The following is a 25,393-nucleotide window of genomic DNA, read 5'->3' on the forward strand; positions in this document are numbered from 1 at the left end:
GATTTTTATTTTTCTCCTTATGTTTTTCTAAAATTACTCTTATACGGTGAGACAGAACTAGCTTTATAAAATACATAAAACATTTCTGACATAATTACAATCCTAAGAAAATATTCATAATATAAATTTATAATCAAATAAATACAAATATTTTTATTTTGTATAAAATAGATCTGCAGCCAGGCAGTGGTGGCAGATGCCTTTAATCCCAGCATTCAGAAGCAGCGGTAGGCCGAGCTTGCTGACTTTGAGGCCTGCTTGGCTACAAAGAAACCCTGTCTTGAAAAACCAAATAAATAAACAAAAATATAACTGCAATGTAGGGTATCTGTGAGCAAAAGAGTGCGAGCCCACATGAACGTGGCAGCGCTTGAACAAAGCCCCTCCTCAGGGCAGCTGTTGTATGGCTGGTGACATGGTTTCCTTTAATTGAAAGGTTGCTTCTTTCAAAAGATTGAGAAAAAAAAAAAAAAACTAATTCAAGGATGGTCAGCGGCAAGTGGGAAATCGTTTGGGGGAAATGATGCACACTAATTGAACGAACGACTGGCCACACGATGGTCAGCATCACACGAGCCTGCAGTTGGGGAGCTCTGGACCATTTCCTGGCTCCATCCTCCCATCTAAAGTCCGAGACCCTTTCATGTCGTCCTGCGTAGTCTAGAGCATCGCTGGGCAATTTCAATGAGAAGAATGCTTTCTTGAAAATGAGCTGTAATCTATTTCTGACAGAATTCGTCCCTCCACTCAGCCCCTATCCCTGGGACCAACTGAACATGACAGCTCCTCTGACAGCTTTGGTGACTGAATCTGAGCAACCCGGAACACATGTCGTCCTGACTTTTTTTTTTTACATGAAGATGCACAAACACATCAATGAAGTAGTATTAAGAATCACTGCTTCAGGACTCCAGGAACTCAGTGGATTAAACAGAGCCTACACACAACTGGGAGGGAGAAGCGGTGGGGAAGTGGAGGAGTGGATTTTCCGTCCATCTTTCTCCTGGATCCTCGTTCTTCTTCCTCTTCCTCCTTCCAGCTTCATGTCTGTTCTCTGTCCCCTCACCCTCTTACCCACAAGAGTCCAGTTGGCAATGCCCATATGTGTGGGTATGGGGTCATCCACTGGAGTATGGTCAACCTGCAAGGGATGACACCTCCAATGGAAACTAACTCTCTCCCCTCACAGCCATCTTGTCCTCCTCAGTTAGGCACGGACTCTCATGGCCTCTTCCCGACCCATGCTGCAATGCTGACTGACTTAAGCTTTGATACAGTCAGTGTTTGTTTCGTAGACCATGTCTTGTGCCAGAAGGACATTCGTGAGAAGGGAATTCCTAATGGTGGTGATGAGTGGATGCTAGGATTTATGGTTGAGTTGACTCACGTGAGAATTATTTCTGCCTTTCAAAAACAGAACTGAGGAAGCATTTGAAAGAGGAGGGCTTGATACACCTAAGAAACACACAGATGAAAAATCTGAGCAGCTGAAGGGAATGCTGGGAAGGGGAACAAGACTAACTGAAAGAGAATGAGGTATCTATCTGTCCACCTAGCTGCAGAGCAGTTCATTGCTCAAGCATCTGGGCCTTAGTGCAGTAAGTTGTTGCCTTTTATGTTTGGCTTTTCTATAAAATTTCCTGGTCAATGCGGAGCCACAGAATCAGTGCATCAAGTGTGAATGGGTGGGCAGGCTCATAAGGCACAGTCTAGGAGAAGCGAGGAGGCTGCTCTTCCCCTTCCCTTCCTGCCTCATCACACTCACCAATTTTGGTAAAATCCTAACACGCAGAGAATGAGAAATTTTTTATTCTTGTCACCTGTCACCACTGACAATTTTCCTGTAGAATGCCTATGATACTTAAATAGTCATTTTGTGTGCAGTCTTCCCATCTCCCCCCCTGCATTTCCACTCCCTAGATAGCTAACACACATGGGGGGGGGGGAAGAAGGTATCCTTACCTCCGTTTGCTGGGAATGACGCCCATCTCCTCACTGTCCCCATCTAGTATGACCCTTCTGGCTTGCCACCACTCATCATCAGAAGCGTTGATGACATGGAGGATGTCTCCGTATTTAAAACTAAGTCCTTGGCTAGGCAGCCCGCTGTCTTTGCTCTTGTCATAGTCAAACATGGCTCTGAAAGAGAGGACAAAAGATGGCACGGTTAGGAAGCTGATGGCGTTGATGTAAAACATGGGCTTTGGAATTTCAGCTCTTGCTGGGGGGCTCCAACATCTTCTGCAATGTTTTCCTGGATTGTGCTACACAGTTTTTATTTTCGGTCCTACACTGAGGTTACTTCTTGCTTTTCCTTGCTAGTTGCAGGGGCGGCCAATAGGTCCTTATAAGTAGAGTCTACTTCTCTTTTGCAGGGACCATCACATATAACAGGCAATAATGAGAACCTAGGCCCTCAGTATATTACCCAATTGAAAAATTTTTTTCTTTCTATTAGAACCACATTGTACAAATGAAAAATAAATGAAGAAAACCATGGTTATCTTTCTTAAGTTCTCTGTGCTAGAGATAAATTCCCCTCAGCATACTAACTTATAGACACCTTCCTTTGAAATAGAGCAAAAGTGGGAAACATGAGAAATGTCTACCCAGAGTGACCGACTCCCCCCAACAATGGAATATTGAGTCAACACTGATCCTGGGTGCCTGAAGAGTTACTGTAATGACCTGAATGAGTGCTTAAAATATAAGAAGCAGGGAAAAAGATCCGTGCTTATATATGTATAGAACGAAATCCTTTGAACAATATCACAGCTCCTTTTGCTTCTATGAAATCCAGGCCTGCCTCATCACCATGCTGATCACTCTGAATTGGAATCCTCTGTTGCCATGGAAGAGGCTTGGCTGAGCCCTTGCAAGGGCTGAATGCACTGCACTTTCTAAGACTGGTTCGGTGCCGGAGTGAGAAGCAGCATGAACAGTCAATAGGACAGTTGAAACCACAAGGATGTGACAATTTATTGCATGTGCTATATTGTCTGTTTTTTGACATATCCCCTTTCTTAAAACCCACCACACACAGTGTCAAAGGTTTCCCTGGAGAAGACTCTACCACCTCCTCATGAATTTCTTGCATTCTGCTCTGAGACCTTCTTTACATTACAACCACCATGCATGTAAAACAACGTAGAGTTGGAGAGTAGAATTTTCTAAAATCATTAGGGCCAACCCTGGCTCTTTTCCTTCCCTCCCCCTGCCTTTTCTTCTCTGTCAAAGACATGTCGCATCTGCTGTCATGGTAACCAAAAAGCGCTGAAGATAGCACTTAACCCTCAAATATTATAGGAGTTGAGTTACTTACAATACAGCCATTTCCAGTATCCCTAAGTGATGTAATTTGGAGAGTCTTTTGGTCTGAGTGCCCAGAATAAATGATTGCTTCCTTGACCATCTGCATCTTCCCTATCAGGGACTCACACAAAGTCCCATCCCAGAAATGTGGGGGTGGGGGAGGACAGCCACCACTCTTGCTGATGGGAAGTATCGTGTGACAAGATAGAAATCAGCTCACACTCCAGAGCCGAATGTGTGCAGTGCACAGCTACCTTCCCACAATGGGAACAACACAGGCAACATCTAGCATGTGATAGGAGCTACCTAGGAGAAGGAATTATAACGAAGAAGAAATACTAAGGCTGTGCCCAGTTCCTACAGTGCCTTAATAGCCCCACTGGTTACCAAGGCCAACTACTTCTCTTTCATAGGCTCCAGTTGCTTCCATATGGTAGGCAATGGTGGGTACTGGCTCCATTACTGAGCTGTGTGGGTAAATCCTACGAAGCAACGTTCATAAAGCATTACTACAGTGCATTGCACATGCTGGCTAACTGCATGTATGAACTACATCTCCCTCTGTCCTAGATTCCTCTCTACTGATTGCACTTTGTGGGAAAGAAAAGAAAAATTAACATGCTTGTCTTAAAAAGGCCCATGGCAAAGGTGTCCTTTAGGTGATATTAGGGAACTTAGATTTTGGAAAGATCCCTGCTAGTTTTGGACATAAAACCACATGGTGGTTTTATACTGACAGTATTGCTTAGGCTAGGGACAGCTGTGGTGCCTCCAGGCAGATCCCAGCACAAACCCTTCATGCCAAGTCTCTAACAATTCATCCTGCAGACAATACCTATGGCCTCTTGTCACAAGTGCTCAACAACATAATTCAGAGCCTCACGGCTTCCAGAACATGTCTGCCTTGCATACTGTGTGCAAAGACAACTTAAGAGCCCCTTTCTGTCTTCTGGACCCAAAGCAAGTCCTCAGTACGTGCTTCTAGAATGTTCCAGGTTGACTACTGCATGCCTCCTTTCCTCACATCTCACTACCCTCATATGTCATAAGGGATGTGGAGATTATTTCCAGCCATTCTCTCCAGGTCAAACAGTCTCCTGTGTGCCATCCTCTCCCAAGAGTTTCCAAAGGGCAGTAGACGCTCTGCCTGAGGAATTCAGTTATCTTGTCCAACCTGCCCGCTCTAGGATCACGCCGATTCAGGATTGTCAGGTTCCTAAAAGCCAGCATCTGACACATTTCAGCTTCCGTCTCCTTTGGATATTAATGGATCCACACATCTGGGGAAAATGCTACAGTGCCTCATCACCTAATTTAAGAAGCGATAAGCTGTTTTTAATTTGCCTCGTGTGCTAATTCATCACAATGGCTTTTATAAAATGCCATTAAGACTCACACTTGCCACTGGGGTGCTTTTAACAAGTCCATTAAGACAAGTGGAACTTGACACAAATAATGCAATGGTTTTCTCATCCCTCCTGCCCCTCCTGAAATGCAGTTCACTGTGCCTCTCTGCCAAGTGGGAAAGTCTAGGAAGGAAAGAGTGAAGCCGCCACTTTCTCGTCCTTGTGGCTCTTCAAGGTAGCTGCAGAATATCAGGGTAACCAATGGAGCCGTGCTTATGAAGTACCCAACTATACACTAGGCACTCTATCGTCCTTGCCTTGCTGAAGTTTCTAGGTAGGCAAGACAGCACATAGGTCATATGCCCATCTTCTGAGGCAGAAGAGACCTGGTTATGGTCCTGATTCTACTATTCCAGTGTTATATTATTATTATTCCTGGGTGACCTGTGACATGTCCCCTAACCTCTTAGAATGATGGTCACTTAACCATAGACAACTATTTTTTTCAGTGAGTAAATGCAAATAATGATGCATTAATTTCATAGAACGCTGAAGAGCTACGGCAGCAGGATGACTCACCAGATACCCAGTGAAGACTAAGTTGCCCTTGTTAATTTCTGACAGCCGGCACACCACAAAAGCATTTGTCTCATAAGGAAATAAGACACAAGGAGCTAAAATGAAAAACAGAGGCAGAACCAGAGCTCAAATGTAGATATATAATTTCTGAATCAAAAGCGTGTGCTACCAACCTTAGAATTCGAGGGACTCCTGATAAGAATGGTGTGGAGAATACAGTATTCCCAAGGAGCCCATGATTTGAGGACAACATTTATGCTGACACCATGGATTAGATTTCAGAGGGCACACATTCAGTTCTTCCTGCTTTATACATATTTGCCTTTGATTTTTGATGAGGACATAAGGTTGTGCAATATAAGTAATACCTAATAATAATCTAATGTCAGAAGAGATATGAGCTATGTGTAGAGGGGAGATGGACTTTAAAACTGAGTTTCCCACTGTACCAACCCATGTGCTCTTTCCGTTGCAAGCAAACCCCACCAAACCCAAACACATATGCTTTCTTCTAGAGCTTAGACTGTGGTCACAGCTCACGGTCATGACAGGGCTGATGTTTTCTCCATTGTTGGGAATTCTGACCCATCTCTTTTAGGCTAGGAAAGCAAAGAATGAGGAAACTGGTGAGACTGCCAGGCACAGTGCCAGAAAAGGGAGAAACTATGTGTTGTGTCTCCAGATTATAAAGCTTGTGGTAGCAAGAATAATGTCCCTAACAAATGCTATACCTTAATCCCCACAGGTTTGGGAATCTGTTACATGGTATGGCTGAAGATACTTGTAAACGGGGTTAAGTTTAAGGCTGTCACTTGGGGGGATTTCGTTGGATTACCCAAGTGTGCTTGACTTAAATCACATGAGCCCTTACCACTGGAAGAGAAGAGCCTAAGAGAGGGCCAGAGAGATGCATCGTAAGTACAACTTAACTGTGTGAAGGAATTAGATTCTGCCAACAACCAAAACAAGTGGGGAGTAGAGTCCCTCCTCCAGCCCCATAGTGGGGGCAGCCTGTAGACAGCTTCTTTTGGTCCTGCAAAGACCTGCAGAACTAACTGTAAGTCAAGGCGGCTGTGTTGCTTTAAATTATGAGATGAGAATAAACTGTGATGGCAACCACAAAACTATTTTGGCCAGACTCAGGGTACTGAATAACCCACACCTATAAACCACTCTGGGACTGAACACTGGCAAGAGGCTGGAAGAATGATGAGGTGCACAGCAGAAAAAGTCTGCATTGCTTTCAACAAACACCAGCAGAAAGAAAGACATTATGATGAGGCCGTGAACAGGCAGATTTCTCACGGAATTCTGGGCTTGGGAGATGTCGGGTGTGAGAGGGTATTACTGCAAACTAGGAAATGGTAGAAGCGTTAATGGGATAGTGTCCTGCAGTTCTGTGGAAAAACAATCAATGGGAGACACAGGTTGATTGCAGTAGGAACAGAAATGGCTCCCTCCCCCCAAATGTTCCTGTAGTAGCCTCTAGAACAATGGTTCTCAACCTGTGAGTTGTGGTCCCTTGGAGGTGTGAAAACCTTTTCATGGAGGTCATATATCACATATCTTCCACATACAATATTTTCATTACAGTTCTGAACAGTAGCAAAGTTAAAGTTATGAAGTAGCAATGAAATAATCTTTCGGTTGGGGGCTACCACAAAATGAGGAACTAAAGGGTATCAACATTAGAAAGGTATGTGGCAAAAATGACATGCAGCTGTGCTACAGTCCAAGGGGACATATCAAGGTGGACACGGCCTGATCACAGGAGTCCTTGAAAATGAAGGGAAAGCAACAGAGAGCCGAGATTGACACAAGGACGGAAATGAGGGTCTGACGGAGGAAGAAGAGAGTTTGTTACAGCAGCCATGTGGAACTAATACGAGGTACTAAAAGCAGCATCATTTTTAGATGAAGATGAGGAGCAGGGAGTAAAGATGAGCTGCCTGTCTGCTGGCCCTCTCGTCCATTACTGATTCTTTGGAATAAAAACAAATATTAAGCCATGCTAATGACACTCTGGATGCCTAATATCGCTTGGTCATATGCAACATACTTTATATCATTTCATCTAACATCCAGATGACTATTTCTACTCTTGATTGAGTTCTCATGAAGCCTCATAAAAGCAACATGTGTTTTGCTTCATTTTAGAAAGCCGAAGCAGAGAGGTAGCAGACTTTTTCTCCCCTAATGTTGCCAAGCACTCTGCCCTTGATCCCTTTGGGACGGCCTGCATTAAAAGTCTACACGGGGAATGACTTTTGCCTCCTGCCCTGGGTCAGTAGCGATTGCAAATCTGTCTCTCTCAGATCCAGCCTGAGCAGAGTCCCTGCAAAAGAAGCCTTTATAAAGGAAGGAGTGACTCGGCAGTATTCCCTTCTGTGCTGTGAACTTGCTTGGACCTGAAAAGCTGTTGTTTCCATGACAACTTTAGGGCTGGAGAAACAGGGTGTTTCAACTCAATTTTCTGAGTCCTTTGAAAGGGAGGCCTCTGCTTGATTAGAGGAGACGTGTCTCTCACCCTTCTGTGGAACAAGAGAAAGAACCAAAACAACAAAACGGATAAAGTCTGCTGTCTGCCCAGTCCTTCCCACACTGCCTGTTATGAATGGACATGTTCCATTTTAACACGAAGGTAAGTCGCTGTGGACCGGGCAAAGCAGCACAGACGTTCTACTAAAGTGACATGCTCACACTAGGTTACCTCTTTCTCAAAGTCTGTTGCTGAGGGAATTATCAGGTGAGTTGGGTCTCAACGAGATTACACAGGGTCCTTTAGGACCACCTTTAGCCAAGAGTTCCTTTACCTCTCTCACCTCCTCCCTGTGGAGAGGAGTGGATGGCTGTTCCTTAACTGCATCAAGAGCAATGGGTGACGGTGTCTTTCATGTGTGATATAAAAATGCATACATAGTAAACTTTCTCCAGATGCTTTCCCGCTGGAGTGGGGTGGGGGGAGAATAGCTTGAGGCAGGGAGATTTGACCTTTAGTTGCTTATTTTAAAAATCAGAAATTACCATCTGCTTCCCCCATCTTAAAAACAATCATTACTTCCTCATGCAGATAATTAAGAGTGTTTCGCCAGGTGGTGGCGCAGGCCTTTAATCCCACACTCAGGAGGCAGAGGCAAGCGGACCTCTGTGAGCTCAAGGTCAGCCTGGTCTACAAGAGTGAGTTCCAGGATAGGCACCAAAGCTACATGGAGAAAACCTGTCTTGAAAAACCAAAAACCAAATAACTAGTGTTTCAAAAACTTAGAGGGAATAATGAATGGAAGCAGAAATGAATTGAGTAGAGAGAGAAGGGAACAGGGTCCAACAGAGTCCCACCTTGTAAGCTTGCTGTCCTGACTTCCTTGTGCTATAGCTTGTATATAATAAAGGAGGAGGAGAAACCAATAACGCCATGTATTTGTCATTTTTAAAGCCTTCGTCCTGCAAGACGAGGTGCATGTGTTAATGTGCATGTACATCTCACAAGGCCGTGTTTGCGTTACAGGAATCAATTAGCCCCGTGCTACTTCCTTCTCTGAGCTAGCTTTCCATCTCCAGGTGACATACCCAAGAAACACAGCATAAAGAGGAAATGGTAGTGTCACTAAGAGTCTCTAAAGGTTTTAGCCTGCCATCTTTGACTGCATCACTGTGGGCTTGTCTAAAAGGGAATATGGGCACTGAGAGCGAACGGTGAAGAAAACTCAGTCCACCTCATGGTGGCCAGGAAACAGAGACCAACTGAAGGAGGGGCCAGAGGTAATACATACCATTTTAGGGTATGATACTAGTGACTTCCACTTCCTGGAATGTCTACCGCTTACCAATAATGCATTTCCATTATGATTCCATTGATGTATTCATCCATTAGTGATATCAGAGCTCTCGTGATCTAAATGCCACACCTCTAAGCCCTACTATGTAGAGGGTCAAGAATTCTTTTGATACATGAGCTTCTGGCATCTTTCAGATGCCAACTCTACTATCTGTCAGCCTCACATCTTCTCATTGCATTCTTACCCTTTGCATATACTTGCTTTGCTTATGCAAACTCAGGTAACGGGGAATTTTACATCATCTAAGCTGTTTTTAGCATCACTTTTCACAGAGAGATTCCCGGAATTCCACAGTTTTCCCTGCAACAGCACAGCCAGCTAAAAACAGCAGGAAGGGGGACCTGTCTTTTTAAAGAAACCATGAGCAAGCATGCACCATGAGTCCCTTCTGAGTAGAAACACACGGTCTCATGGTCAAGAGAGGCGCATGGTCCTTACTTCAAACATCCTGGGGAACCGTGATCTATGCAGTCTTGTGGGTGATTTGCTCTGGGTAGCCTTTTAATTTTCTCATCCACTTTCATATCCACAAGCATTTTGTGAAGAGGGTGGTGGAAGCCACAAGCGAATCAGCCTTCGTGGCTGGGAACAAATTCATCTGTCAACCCTTACAAAGGGTGCACTGCCTAAGATGACAGTGCTCATTAAGTTATGGCCAAGTCCTGTGGTAAGCCTTATGCCATGACAGGCCAGGTCATCTCATTGTCTGTGACTCAAAATGAAGGCATTGTTCTGCTGGTGCAAAAGGGAAATTTCATGATGCTTCAGACTATGTTACTAAGCAGCCCCATGCCATGTAATCTTTGGGGCCTTACAAGGTGGTTTATACTTGTTAGAGACAGATATTCCCACCCCACCAGACTATTTCTAGGCTTTGAGCAGATTGGGAAAACATCAGTTTCTGCTGTGCCTAGGAATCAAGCAGCCATGGTCATGACTGAAGATAGACCTAAGGGGGCTCTGAAGTCCTTACAGGCGAGCCCTCTCTGGAATCGTCACATTTTGATTATAATTTGGACACCATCATTGCTTCCAGGGGTGACAACTATTTATCTTCCCTCCCTTGGATCTCCAGTGCTACTGATTTCCTTAGGGACTCGGTGTGAATGTAGTTCCCATGCATGGCTCCCTTTGTCAATCATCTCTCTCCTCTCTTGACTCTCCTGTGAATTGATTTCCGTAGGGACCCGGTGTGAATATAGTTCTCGCACACGGGGTCCTGCTTGTCGATCATTTCAGACAACTTACTTATTAGCAGAATCTTTGGGGACTGGGCCCCCTTCAACCTGCTTTCTCTCTCCAGGTGTCCTGGCACCTGTCAGATTAGTTTACTCTCCAGGCCTGAATGACAAGTCTCCCAAGCGTAAACAGACCTGAATCTGCCCAAGGGTAGAGCTCGTTAGACCATGGCGGATGGTGTTCCAGTTTTCAGGACTGTACAGCTCAGTTGTCTTAAAACCACTTTCATTGTCTCCCAAATATTCATTAACTAAAGCGTGGGAAAGGGGAACATGAGTAGTTCTAAGACCTCTTCTCATCTGGGCTTCTTTGTTGGGGGATGGAGGTACTCACAGTGACGAAATTACTTCAAGGGGCTGACAGAGCCCCCTTTGCAGCCCTTTACCTCTGACCCGAGCTAAAGAGGGAGGCCAGCCTCTGTCAGGGTATCGCTGTGACTAACTTAAAAGTTTGGAATGGAGAAAGAGAAATGTTTCTGGAAGACAGGTCAGCACTGCTGACTGAACCACTAACACTCAAGCATCTCAGTCAATATCTGGACCATTTATTATGAAACAGGGACATTGGAGCCTTGGATTCAAATGGTACCTTTGCTCCTTAATGTAGCTGTGCAGTTTTTAGCCAATCACTGAAACCTATACTTGATCTTATGAAAATAAATGGCAAAGGACACCTGTGTTCAAGGGGCCCTAATGGTACATAACAGCTTACAGATGTGTGTATATAAAGGCTCGACTCTAGACTGCCTCTGTCTTGCGAATCCCAGCTAAGCAAGTTTCAGCCAGTTCAAACATCCATAACTTTTCTAGAAACCCTCCTGGGCCTGCCTGTCTAGAAAACATTTCTTCCCCGCTCTCTGTTAGCGGGCTACTCTGCACCTGATTTTATTCTTGCTCTCAGGGGTTGCACTTTAGTTTCCTTGCTACTAAGTGCGTTTTCCCTTCTAGATCCTCCACAGGAGTCTGGGGAGCAGTACACTCATCTCTGTAGTCTTCCACCAAAGGAGGGCTGAGTGGAATTGAAATAAGAGCCCAACCCAGGTGACCTAGGGAAAAGTGCTTCATTTCCCTGAGTCTCCTGTGGTTCTCTCATCGGTAAAGTGAAATTAAAAGCCACCGGTGTTTTTACATTCATTTTCCTGCCTGCTTTCATGTTAACACCTAAAGGGAGGTTGTTTAACCATCAATACCCTCTCGTAATTTAACTGACAGAATTTTACTTTCTTGCTGACACAGAAGGTGGGTATTGCTATCCGGGACCACTGACATCTAGTGAGCACAAAAGAAAACATCTCACAGTTTAGACCGCTTAATGAGACGTGGGAAGAGAGCCCGCAGCAGTGTCTGAAACAATGCATACGCGTGCGCTGGTGCTCGCTGCTGCTGCTGCTGCTGCTGCTGCTGCTGCTGAGTTGTGGATGGCGTAGATCACTTCATTATCTCTTCTTTGTATGCATAATTGTTTTCAAGACTCTGGGTCCTTTTCTCAGTGGCTTCAAAAGTGCCAAAGAGCCAAGCGGCTCAGGGCTGTGTGGTGGTCTGACTTTTGCTTGGTATCAACTTTATGCAACAGCTCCAGTTAATTGGACGCAGTTTCTTTAATAAATGTCTTGAGATTTCCAAATATCTCAAGAAATTTAAAAGCAAATAAAGATTAACAAAATTCAGAAAATTAGCATATATACATTTATTAATTGTGTATGTCAACATGATTAGTATTTTTCCAATAGCAGAATATTTTAACGTTGGTAGTAAAGGGTGAGACCATGTGCCCAGTGTCAATCACCCACCCATTCCTTCAGTAAACTCATTGATCAACTACTACTCTGTGCTCTGGGGCACAGTAACGAGAAATGCCAGCTGTGACGAGGGACACTTCCCAGTTCTGTCATCCGCCACTCACCCGCTCTGCAGCTGGGGCAAAGGTCTTAAATTGCGTTTCCTATTTTGCAAATCACAGGCTAATCCTGTGTGCTGGACAATGGTGGTGCTGAGGCAACTTGTGTAAAACTCACGCGAGGGGCTTGGTGTACAGACACACGATGAGCTGCAATAACAACATGTACCCGCCCAAGCAACTCTACTAAAATTGACTATTGGGGAACATAACAATGATTCCTTCCTGTTGTTCACTGTTTAAATGTTGATTTATGAGCTATTCACCTGCCTCTGATTAAGTGCCAGGTCTGGTGCTCATGGTTCTCCTAGCGGGAAAAGCCAGGGGAACTCAGGACAGAGGGTTGGATGGTGTTTTATTTCCCTGGGAGAAAATGATCAGACCGCCCAGTATGGGGGCTGTGAAGGCAGCTAGTGTTGCCTCACTTTTTGATGAGGGGAGTCACATGATCATGCTTTCAAATTTATCCGGCTAACCTCCATTGTGTGTCAAGTACAATGCTAGGTGTTGCGGGGGCGGGGGGATATGAAGGTGAATACAAAAAAACAATGCCATTATGGATTTTACAGGGATGGCAGTTGCAGAAGAGATAATTACCAGTATAATGCCTCATAAAACTCAGATGGATAAGTAATGCACGAATATATATATGGCGGAGAAAAATGAACCCTGCTCTGGGCTGGGGTGGGGCAGGTTCAGAGGGCCAGGACCAGTGGAAGTTCAGAAACTTGCTTTGGCACACTACAAAAGTTCATGTGCAAGTTTCAAAACTTCACTGCCAGAATAAACCACTGCTTCTTCAAAAAATATTTCTAGAAAAACATCTAAAGTACTGACTGGACAGAGTGAAAGATAGCTCCTGGCTTGTTCTCGCTCCTGGTGCTCAGTAGCCCTAAGGTAGCCCAGAAACTTTCATGCCAGAGCGTCCATTTCCAGAAACTTGAAATGATGAACACTTCCTTTTATTGATGCCGTGTCATCTCCAAGTCTTTTGGAATCTCACAGATGTCCACTTGGCTTTCAAAATGAAAGCTTGATGGGCCTTCTTGGGACAGTTAGAAAAATTGTGGCATGTCCAGGGTTCTAATTACAGGAACAAAGAAGGGCGGAATGTGATTAGCCATCACTAGGAGAGCTCGCAACCACTCAACAGATATCAATTCAGTAGGTATCTGCTGCGTGTGGTCTGAGAAGGGTCCTTTCTGTTGAGAGGCTATCTGTGTTGACAAGCAGGAGGAAGAAGAAGGAAAACCATGCTATAAAGCTGTCACACTCCTAGGGAAGAAGAGATGGGTTCAGGGAGGAAACCGCAGGCATATCAGCTGCTGAATCATGCGTAAGGGCTGACAGCAATTTGACAGATGAACGGTTCTACCAGAGAGGCAAGGAATGAGAGGATTCTGCTTAGACTTTTCCCATGTTACTCAAGGTGCAGACGTGAATAAGACACAGCTGGGAAAACCACCATGAAGTTGGCCCATCAGCTCTGACAGATGTGAGAAAATTGGACAGAAAAACATGAGAGGAACTGGACTATGTTAGGTGTTCCTAGAAAAGTCCACACCTAGTGGTAGGCAAGCTGAGACAGTACTCGAGGCGATGTCTAGATGAGAAGGCAGAGGTGAGAAGAATTTGGGCTGTTGAACTGACCCCCGGCTGGTGGCCATTTGAACTAGAAAGATCCACAGCTCTGATCATCAGTTCTTAGAGTGAAGCCACGATTTTCATTCTTTGCTTTGCAGTCAGCTTTCACACAGCGACTATAACAACTGTCTGGGCACTACCACAGAGTTGGCCTGGGCCCATTCCCCATTCTCCGTGGGCTCTGTATTTTCATCTTGCTCCCAGGAGTTAGTAAGGGCTTCTTGCTTATCTTAAAGTGTGCCCAGTGTTAAAGATAAAGACAGCGGATAGCACTTTGTCTACACTCAATTTAGGAATCTAGTTGGCAAGATAGTACTGCAGGCAGATCAATTAATTATATTTAAAGTCTGTTAAATACAACACTAGACACTTGGAGGATCTGTAGAGGAAACTAAGGCTTGCCTATTCTGAATGCTGAGGGTGACCAACCCCTATGACTGTCTGCTTTTCCTGGGTTAGCCATATTTCCTGTTCTGCAAGATCCCAAGCCACTTCCAATGATACAGGATATTAAGCATACTAAAAGGGACATAATTTACAAGCCAAGCACAGGAGGATAAATAATAGAATTCCACCTGTCTTAGAAATTCCTTAATTAATTTACAGGAATTATTTGGTAAATGCTGCAAAGAAAGGTTAAGCCAGAGTCTCAGATCTGCATCCTCATGCCCGCTGGAACATGTACTTGTCGTGAAGCAGGGTCTCACCACTGAGTTCATGTTTACCGGTAGCAAGCTATAGAGCAGATAGGCAAGATGAATTCCAGCTTCTCATCAAATTTGCCAGAAAGAAAGCTGGTGCTGCATTCTAAAGAAGCGCTCTTTATGGGGCGGGGTGTGGTGGGGCAGTACCTGAGGCAGAGGGAAATGGAGCTCTATAACATCCAGCCTGGTCTACGCAAGTGAGTTCCAGGCCATACGGAGTGAGAACCTGTCTCAGAAATAATTAATGAGAGATAGAGAGATAATAAAATGTTTAGATATGTTACACACACACACACACACACACACACACACACACACACTCCTGCCTTTATGGACTGGGGTAATTTGGGGGAAGGGAGAACTCTACTTTGCAGACCAATGAACTTCTGAAGGGAAGCACCTGTTGCTAAGGTAATCAAGGAAGCCAGTTCAGCAAGCAAAAGGCTCTTGCCTACGGGCGGAGATCAACTCTGACAAGAAGCGATATTTACGAGGGGCCTTTTTCAATTTCATTTAATCAGTTAGAGAAGATGGAGTTACCAACTCTGAGTGGGAAAGGATATCTGCAAGATAGCCTGAGAAATATGTATCTGAGAAGTAATTTACTTACTAATCCACAGAGATACAGGTTTATGATCTCTCTAAATCATATCTGGCTGTGGTCTTTTCCTTGTACAAATCTCCCACTGGGATCCATTACATGCATCTTTGAATCTCTCTCTTATTCTTTCAATATCCGATACATTTAAGAAATATGGTGGATTTAGTTTCAATCCTGTTTTTAATTTCTTTCAATCTTTTTACATATATAAATATGAAAACTTGAAACCCCTCCCCCCCACTTTTTTTCCTTTTTCAGAGAAAGAAGCCCCATTGTGCTTACTGGTAGCACAGGATTAAGAAGTGGAGGAAGTGAGGAGGGAAGCAGTTACTGGAAGCAGCATTGGCTGGCACTAGAATAAATGTTTCACAGATGTTAGCATGGAATAGTAAGAGCCCTGTGCAATTGGTGCCAGTCTCCTCATTTAGCAAATGGGGAGAGAGTCCCAGACATTAGGATACTAGGTCATCTGAGCACAGGCACATACCATGTACGTCGCAGAATTGGACTTAGGTCTGCTTTTCTGTTGTGTGTTTCTCCATTGTAATTCTGTTTCTATGGAGTATTCTATTTCTTCAAGAGAAGCCTTCATGAAGTCACTGATGGATCACAAAACTCCTTCTTTCAAGTCAGCATTCATTTGTTGAGAATACACAAATTAGCCACCTTCTAACATGCAAAAGACAGGTGCTGATATATGGGAGTGAAACCTGGCCGGCTGTGTCCATCAGTAGGAGTTAGTCCAGTGTGGCGGATACCATACAAATTACAGGACAAGACACTTTGTGAAGTGTGTGTAAGACAGTGAACCACACACAAAGAGCGAACTGAGTGAGGAACTCTAATTCCAGCTGTGGAGAAGCAGAGGATGTTGGAGAAGAGGTGGCCTTTGTGGGAAGTCTTGAGGAAAGCATCCCACTTGGCCAGAGAAATTAAGTAAACAAAGAGCCTCAGAGGTTAATAAAATAAAAGACAATGGTGTCTAGCTGTGAAAGAAAGCAACAAGTGACCGCCACACCCTTAAGGCTGAGCCTGAAGGCCACTGTCAATCATAATGCAATTTCTCTTTAAAATCTTAGTCCAGAAACTTCAGATCAGGAGGTATACGGCAAGAACAGCCCACAAAGGTGGCCTGAGAATCTGAGCAAGTTTCTGAGCACTAATGGCCACCTCGCCGAGTTCACACTATGTGTCAGGTCCTTTATCCCATCCTGTTTTGTTTCAGTTCTTTTAGGAAACCGAGGCTTAGAATGGTGACGCCATCAACTAACCCGAAAGTAGGGCTGGGAAGCCCATCTGAGATGTCAATCAAACTGTGGCTCATGTAACAATTTCCCAACATATAATGCCAACAAAGGAGGCAGAGAAGTAAAACTCCAGACATTTCCCTCTTTTCCATGAGTCAGCTGGGGCAGAGGGATTTCAGTGCACTGGGGTGGGGAGAAGGGTGAGGGTAGGAACTGTCTAGAAAGGAGGTTGGCTTAACCAGGTCCTGGGTTAGCAGGGTCTCTGGAGCCCTGGGATGGTTTGGAGGGGCTCAGACAAGCTAGTCAGAGAAGCTCAGTGAAAATGTCATGCTTCAGGGAGCAGGGACATCAGTTTAAACAGGATAGCTCCCTGAAAACAGTCACTAGGACAGGGTGAGTCAGTCCTAGTCTTTCAAGTCATAGTCCCACCCTTAAGTGATTTGCACCAGTCACCTTCAGAGTTTTTTGTTAGAGCACCTAGGGCAGTGTTTGAGACATGGTAACTGCTTAACCTTACGTGTGACTGCGTTTGCACGGACCTACAACTGTCAAGTACATGGACCTGCATAGTATCTTTTAGCATTTTCGTCTGCAGCCCCTTTAAACCAAACATCAATTTTAAAAGGTCTACTGGGAAATAGGAGAAGGGAGCCTGAGATCTGCACTTTATGAGCCTATGTGAGATTAAAAAAAAAATCCCATTACATTGAAACCAGTGTGATAGATTAAACAGAATAACACAAATGTTACGTGAACTGTAAATGGATTCCTGGTTGTGACGATTTCCATCCCTTGATGCTGTTATCAAGGCTTTTTGGTATTTTTAGAATCCCCATACAAAGATACTTTCTTTATGATGTGTTTTTTAAAGAGTTGAAATCAATTTTCTTAACCATTTTCTTCTGAGAAACTTTTAGAGGTAAGTAACCATGAAGGGATCATGGAGGGGAACCCACACTTAGGTCACATGACAGGTATTTCAATAATTCTAATTGTTTTGCCATTTACTGTACACCTGTGATATTTGTCAGTTTTTATTTAAATCAAATCATTTTCCAGTTAATATTTTTTCTAAACCAACGTGACATGCAAACGGCTACATGGTAATGTATTTGGAGAGTTAGAATTCTGAAAGAAAAACCTCTGGTCTGCAATCCATCTTCTCAAGTTGTAAACATCCCAACCTTTTCTCTAGGGCAGCGGTTCTCAACCTTTCTGATACTGCAACCCCTTAACACAGTTCCTCATGGTGTGGCTACCCCAACCATAAAATTATTTTCATTGCTTCTTCATAACTGTAATTTTGCTACTGTTTGAATCATAATGTAAATGTCTGATATGGAGGACATCTGACATGTGACCCCCTGTGAAAAGGTCATCAGTACCCAAAGTGGGTCATGACCCACAGGTTGAGAACCACTGCTCTAGGGCATTCTTCCTTCCTCCGAACCAAAACTTTAATTCTAGCTACAGACAGCAAGCTACCTGCCCTTCTGCATGCACACTAACCATCCAAATACTAACGTAACACTAAGCATTTAAGCTTGATGCTTCCAATACCAAAACATTCCACGTCTCCCCACTATTCGATAATACCACAAAGGTTTTCTGGTTCTTCAAAAGTTTTCTGACAGATGAACATTTTGTATGCCATCTATTTCTCTAATCGCGGCCTGTGATTTGAAATTATATACTCTTTTGCTCCCACCTTCAAATTAAACAACTTATAATCCAGTTAATAAGTAATTTTCCCTGTTTGCTTTTAAGGTTAAAAAAAGAGCACAACAATATTAGAATCAATTTATAATCGTAGGTGATTGTGATTTATCACAGCCATTGCAAAAGGCAGTCCTAAAGTAATGACTACAGCTATAACAGATGCTAGACTCAGATCTTAGGGATCCGTGTCGTGGGATAGACAAGAGATGTGGCTACATATCTCTAAACTGAGCCCATCACCAAAGAGTTAGAACTACCTTAGCTGGCATAAATATGACTCAGAGACTGCACTGAAGCCCATTCATTCCCATACCAAAGTCTCTGAACGACACAGCCTGCCTTCCCCTTTTATAGAATACTCACTGTTTCAAACCCCAGTGACACAAACGTAATTAGTTCCTTTATTCCTTGAAACACCAACTTTTGAAATCCAAGGGAAAAAAATCTAGTAAGTGTAACCCACTAAAGATAAAATTTTATTGAGAATAGTGGATAATTCTCACTCAATAAAAATTTTATTATGCATTACAACCTCATCTTTTGCTAAAGGGTAGAGAACCCTTTATTTGTACTAGGAAGACAGACCCTGTTACAATGCACCATTAGATGCCTTTGAGTGGACCATAGATGGAGGTTTGCTCCTTGATATGTGGTTTAGTCCTGGAGAATCACAGTTTTTGGAAAATCACAGTGTTTGGAAATACTAGAGTAGTGGTTCTCAACCTTCCTGACACCGAGACCCTTTAATACTGTTCCTCATGTTGTGGTGACCCCCTAACCATAAAATTATTTTTGTTGCTACTTCATAACTGGTCCTGCTAATGTTATGAATTATAATGTAAAGATCAGATGTGCAGATAGTTTCAGGTGACCCCTATGAAAGGGTCCTTCGACTCCCATAAAAGTAGTTGTGAACCTCTCATTGAGAGCCACTGTGCTAGAGCAAAGTGGAAACAATAAAAGTTTTAATGCAGATAGATTTGGACTGAAATCTATTTCATTCTTCATTGGGTTTGTGAGCTTTTGAGTATACTAAGACCTATTCACCACAAAGACTAAGTCAAGTAAATCAAAGGCATTTATCAAAGCCCAATGTGTGGCGAACATGCTTCAAGCCTTACAACTAACCTAGACGAGTTCTCCCATCACGGCGTCCTTTAGTTGGAAACTGAGCTCGGAGGAATGAGAAAGCTATGTTAAAGCCAAGTGAAGCCAAAACTTTGTCTTTGTCTTGTGCACATGGCTCATTGTGATTTGAATGAAAACATGTCCCCCATAGGCTCATGTACTTAACTGATTTGTCTCTAGGTTGTGGAGCCTTTAGGGGGTGCAGCATTGCCAGAGGAAGCGTGTGATTAAGAACGGGCTTTGAGTGTTTCTTGCCTTTGTCTCTTACCTGTTTTCTCTTTCTGATTCCTGTGTGTGGATAGAAATGTGATGGATAGCTTCCTGCTCCACTGCTAGTCCATCCCGGCTCTTCCTATGCCTCCTGCACTTGGATGGACTCCATCCCCCTGCCACCCTAAGCCAAAAAGAAGCCTTTCCTCCCTTAAATTGCTTTTACCAGGTTCTTTCCTCACAGCAACAAAAAAGCACCTAATGTACATCTGCCGCGTCACATATGTTGATTCTAAAGGCTATCTGGATGCGTCTCAGTTCAAATTGCTCCTGTAGACGATATGAAATAGTTCGGTGTGACTCTCTTGTATGCACATACACTAAACCTATTTTGCATATATTTGACTAAACAAGTACATATGCTACTTATGAGACAAGATATTTTTGTTTTAATTAAATTTGTTCTTTGATAATTTCCTGACTGTATAAAGTATATTCTGATTATTCTCAGTCCCCGCCCTGATGGCATGGTGACCAGTGGGGTCTTGTGCAGACTGACTGCATAAAGGCATCCACAGAAACACTCTTTTTTTTTTTTTTTTTTGAGACAGGGTTTCTCTGTAGTTTTGGAGCCTGTTCTGGCCCCACTAGCTCTTATAGACCAGGCTAGCCTTGAACTCACAGAGATCTGCCTGCTTCTGCCTCCCGAGTGCTGGGATTAAAGGTGTGCACCACTCTGGCTTTTTGAAAGCCCTTTCTGGTTTTGTTTGCTGAGGACTGTTAGTGTCATGAGGTGCCCCTGGGTCTATCTGCAGGTGGTCTCTATGCATGGCTGTGCAGCTATGGTCAGCGTGAAAAATCAAGGTATCAGAGAGTCACTTTTCCCTGACCTGAACCAGTTCCCACAGCCAAAGCTGCAGGGAGAGCTGCTGTCTCCGAGAACACACAGCTTTGGAGAAAGGTCCAGGGAGATCTGGAGACTGTCTAACACTCTTGGTTTGAAGACCATGATGTTGCTTTTAGATAAAGAGAGAAGATCCTCTGGCTAGACAATGGAACTTCTGATAGCAGAGCTAGGAAACCTGGCACGTCTCTACAGTTACTGTATGTGTCAGAGATGGGGGGGGAGTAGGAGAAATTAAACTTCCAACTTGTTTTTCCATCTCAAGACTGTCATAAGTGAATTTGATTAGCTAAGTGTAAATTACTCTTGCTCAAATCTGTGAAAATGGAATCAGACAAACCAAAACAGAGAGTGGCTTTCCAGGCACCGGAAATGAGGCGGTGGAAGGAAGTGACCTTGAGAGGAGAGTAGATAAATTGGGTAACTGGTTACTGCAGGGTTTGGCCTTGAGAGAGTTTCTAGGGAAGCTTGCAGGAAGGGCTAAGGAGCAGTTTGGCTGACTCCTCAGAGATGGAACGAAGAATCTTGAAGAGATCAACGTGGCTAGTAGTATTTGCAGGCTAAAATACCAGAGAGAAGAGAGCAGCAAAGAAAGAAAATTCTAGAAATATTCAGACCCTTTAATATTCAGCGGAATACTAATGGGTATGGTGTGCTGTGGTTTTGGTGTGCATTCAAGTGCATATGTGCATATTCACGTGATGGGTGTGTACACACTCACACAGGCCTGTCTGCAAACCACCAGAAGCTAGAAAAAAAAAGCCAGCAGTTTAAATACCTGGCATTTCCACAGTTCAGAACAATGCCAATGCCAGTTCTCAGTAGCCATGCAGCAAAGACAACGACAAACAGCCCTGCTCCTGCTTTATGGGGCACCAAGCAGCACTGTCGCTAAGCTCCTGCCTCAGCGCTGAGGCACAATTGATGGTGGACTAAATGCTGCTCTGGTCAAAACCAAACAACAACAACAACAACCTTCAAAGGAAGACCTTGCAAGATCAAACATTTCTCAAATATTGTACATGCCTTAGAATACAGTTCAATGTTTATGTGAACATAGAGTATCTAGTCTCCTCCCACAGAAGTCCCCCACCTGCACAATAGCTAGCATTAAATTGGAAATTACCAAGCATGCCCAGAAGCAGGGAAACAGAACCAATGAGAAGGAGAAAAAGTTATCCGATCAAAACTAACTTGAAACTGATGTGAATGCTAAACCTAACCAGAAAAGAACCATTACAAGGCTTCTACACTGATTTCCAGAGGGCCATCAATTTAAAACAGAGACATGAAAAATTAATTTAAAACAGAAACAATGTTTTTAAGCGTCCTTCTTCAGTGAACTTATAATAATTAAAACTACACCAGCTGCAAAAATATAGACTTAAAGATGAATTAGATTCTTCAGAGAAAAGATTAGGGAGCGCAAGAGAAATTGTGAGAAAATCATTTGTTAGAAAAGGGCACACACATATTAAGATGGCTGCCAATTGATGTAACAGTCTCTATACTTACATATTAGCATATAAAAAGAGGGGGATAACAAATATCAGTGAGGTGAGAGACATTACAAGTAAAGGAGCATATCTGTAACTGGAATAATAGAGGGGAGGTGAAAGAGAACGTGAGAAATGGTGTTTAAAGTAATCGTGGCTAATAATATTTTCCCAAATTTTATTGAAAAGCATGGAAGTTTAGACTCAAGAATCTCAATACTACAAAGGACAAGAGACATGAAGGAAAAATCGTGTATCTGCACACAAATGTACCAAAAATAAAAATGGGCGCTGGGCGGTGGTGGTGCACACTTTTGAACCCAGCATGTCAGAGGCAGTGACGGGTGGATCTCAGTGACTCCAAGGCCAGCCTGGTCTACAAAGTGAGTTCTAGGACAGCCAGTGCTGTTACGCAGAGAAACCCTGTCTCAAACCACCACCCCCCAATAATAAAATAAAAAATGAAAACTGATGGTGATGTATCTCTCTGTACATGTACATGCATAGCCAAAAACGGATGATGACATCACTAAAGCTGCAAGGGCAGAAACTACTTTGCAAGGCTCAACACAGTGCTTGGTGTTCTGCTAGACCGCGTACGTTAAAGGTGTGCGCTACTGACTGTATAAGGGCAAAGCTTCTGCTGACACAGCCATAAACACAATCCCAGCGAGTAAGTAACAGAGGAGATGAGGGCCAACTTCAATAATTACCCCTAAACAACCCCCCAAACAATCATAAAGAGGGACAAAATAATAACTGCAAGGTATTACACTTAAACATCTCTGCGGGTCATATTAAGCACGCTGATTAGAAACACCTCCATTACAAGGCAGAGGGTTTGATGACGATAGAGTTGGATGAGGGTATGAGAAATGGACATTAAATGTTGCTGCAGCTGAGTAAGCCTGAAAGGGGTGGGGAAAGATGCATCATGCTAACAGTAGTCAAAAAGAAACGCAAATGGCTGCCCTGATAACAGGAAACAAAAGCCAAAATAACTGGCATGTTTCAGAGCAGAGACTATTTATCACCCACTTCAAGGAAGGTAATTAGATAACGGTAAGAGTGAAATTTCAGCAAGGGTACATCAACTGACCGTCCTAGATCCTTCAACATGTAATAAAGTCCCCAAAGAGATGAACAGCAATTTATATCTACTACCCACTAACCTGAACACACATCTAGAGTGTGCCCAGCTCTCACCAGCATAGTTGCACCCCAGTGCACATGGAACAACATGTTCTGGGGATGGAAGAATGGTCTAAGATGTTGTCAGTGTCCTCACAAAGAAGGAGAGAAGCCCCTGGTCACTCAAAGTAGGCTTGTGGACTTCACCCCACCCTCCTGATGGGTCATTCTCATCAACCAGCAATATAATCAACATGTTTGCATTTATTGAATTTGCAAGTCTGTTCTGAGCTTATTCAATAGAAGCCTGGTTTGTTAACAAAGTGTAGTAGCAACAGTTCTTCACGGGGAAGATTACGTCAGGAATCCTAAGGACGCCTGCAGCTATGCTTCAGCATCAAGAGCTTTACAGATACTATATAGGCATAGAGAAATAATGAAGAGAAAGCACTGAGATCAGAGACCAGCATGGACATAGCATCCTAACATTGTATATCTCTGCTTTTGGGACATGGTCTTACTATGTATGCCCCCAGCTTCCTGGGTACTGGGAATATAGACACGCAACCAGCTCATGCTAGCATTGCTGCCTAAGGTTTTAACAACCCAGAAGATGAGGTACTTTTTATTTCTACTCAACAGAGGAAGAAGAAAAGGTTCAAAGAAGCAAAGTGGTTCATCTGTGTGTTGTGGCCCCAGTCTGGGGGCCGAGGGCACCAAGTGGGAGATGTCTAACTCTAAAGCTCTTGCTCTTTTCACACTAATGCGGTTGGAGCAGGAAGTAGTGCAGAAGCTAATTTGCATGATCCTTCAACGGAGAGTTTCATTTTAGGAAAGGCATACCAATTAAATAAGGATGACATTCCATTCTGTTCAAAAGCCATTTGTTGATTCTGTATTTGGCATGAGAGAAGAAATATTCCTTGAATGTTAAATATTCAAAAGGAAAAGTCAGAAATTGCCTCTTTAATCGTATCATCCAGAGTGGACTGGTCCCAGAGGGGACTGCCCTGCCCTGCACTGTCTCTCTGTGCAGAGTAGATCTGTCCCAGAGGGGACAAAGTAGAGTAGATCTGTCCCAGAGGGGACAGAGTAGAGTAGACCTGTCCCAGAGGGGACAGAGTAGAGTAGACCTGTCCCAGAGGGGACAGAGTAGAGTAGACCTGTCCCAGAGGGGACTGCCCTGCCTGCACTGTCTCTCTGCACAGAGTAGACCTGTCCCAGAGGGGACTGCCCTGCCCTGCATTGAAACACAGAAAAGAGTAGACCTGTCCCAGAGGGGACTGCCCTGCCTGCACTGTCTCTCTGTGCATTTGTCTTCACTCATGCATGCATTACCAAAAGTCTGCATTCACACAACACTTTCACAAGAGTTCATTTTTCGGTGCAGCCTGTGCAGGGAGCAGCAGTCCCAGCTATGACTTGAGGAATCGGTTCTGGGTCTAGATCCACCCATGACTTTCATTCTCTATGGCCCAGGCCTAAGAGTAGCTCTTCAACCCTTCTCTTTAATTTTTGTAATGCTGGAGATTGAATAGGGGCCTTGCTTATATTACACACTTGTTCCACCACTGAGCACACAGCTTAGTCTCTTCTTTAGCCAACCCGACACTCATCTTCTTTATCTGTGAAACAAAAGGACGAGGGGGATTGAATCCTAAGCTAACCCAGAATGGCAAAATGCCCAACCCCTTTCTTGGGTTGAAAAGGACCTTATCTTGATTTCTTTCCATAGAGTTGTGACAAGTGCTCTAACAGGAGCAACTTAAGGGGGAAGTGCTTGTTATGGCTCACAGTGTAAGGTTTGTCCATCATAACAGAGAGCTCGAGGCAGCTGGTCACACTGCAGGCTCAGCCAATAAGCAGGGAAGGAATGAATGCATGCTGCTCCGTTCCTGTCATCTGCTCACTCAGTTCAGGGGACCAGCAGGCACAGAAGGTGAATCTCTTCACCTCTCTACCAGGGATGCTCATAGGCTCATGCCCTAGGTAATTCCAGATTCTGTCACTTAATTGACACCAACCGTCAAGGTCTTAAATTGTGGACAATAAATTTCTTTACTATAAGAATTTCTGACTACCTTCTTTTTTTTATTTTATTTCATATGTGTTGGAGGAAGTCAGAGCTACCAGAACTTGAGTACCTTGTTGAGAAGAACCAGAAATATACTGTTCACTTCTTAGGTATTCAATCGATAGTATCATCGAAAATAAATCCAACTGTTATAATTTATTTTAAAACAGTGAGAGACAGAGTCAAGTCATACAACAGGGCTCACATGGGAGGTTTATTGGAAGAGGAGTGAGAAGGGGCAGAGACTGGTCCGTGAGGACAAGAGTGGCGGGAGGAGAGGAGAGGAGAGGAGAGGAGAGGAGAGGAGAGGAGAGGAGAGGAGAGGAG

At 43.8% G+C, this 25,393-nt stretch overlaps 1 protein-coding gene across 8 annotated transcripts in view; it reads right to left on the bottom strand.

Moving 5' to 3' along the window:
* Dlg2 (discs large MAGUK scaffold protein 2) overlaps positions 1-25,393 on the bottom strand; it is a 1,620,445-nt gene that overhangs the window by 60,084 nt on the left and 1,534,968 nt on the right. For all 8 annotated transcript variants that reach the window (XM_050154450.1, XM_050154453.1, XM_050154448.1 and 5 more), the window contains one exon: positions 1,963-2,139. In XM_050154450.1, coding sequence (XP_050010407.1) covers positions 1,963-2,139 — 177 coding nt within the window. The remainder of the gene's footprint in view (positions 1-1,962; positions 2,140-25,393) is intronic.

This window comes from Alexandromys fortis, unplaced genomic scaffold, assembly GCF_014885135.2.
Source record: "Alexandromys fortis isolate MF-2015 unplaced genomic scaffold, M_Fortis_MF-2015_v1.1 scaffold_77, whole genome shotgun sequence".
Lineage (NCBI taxonomy): Eukaryota > Metazoa > Chordata > Mammalia > Rodentia > Cricetidae > Alexandromys > Alexandromys fortis.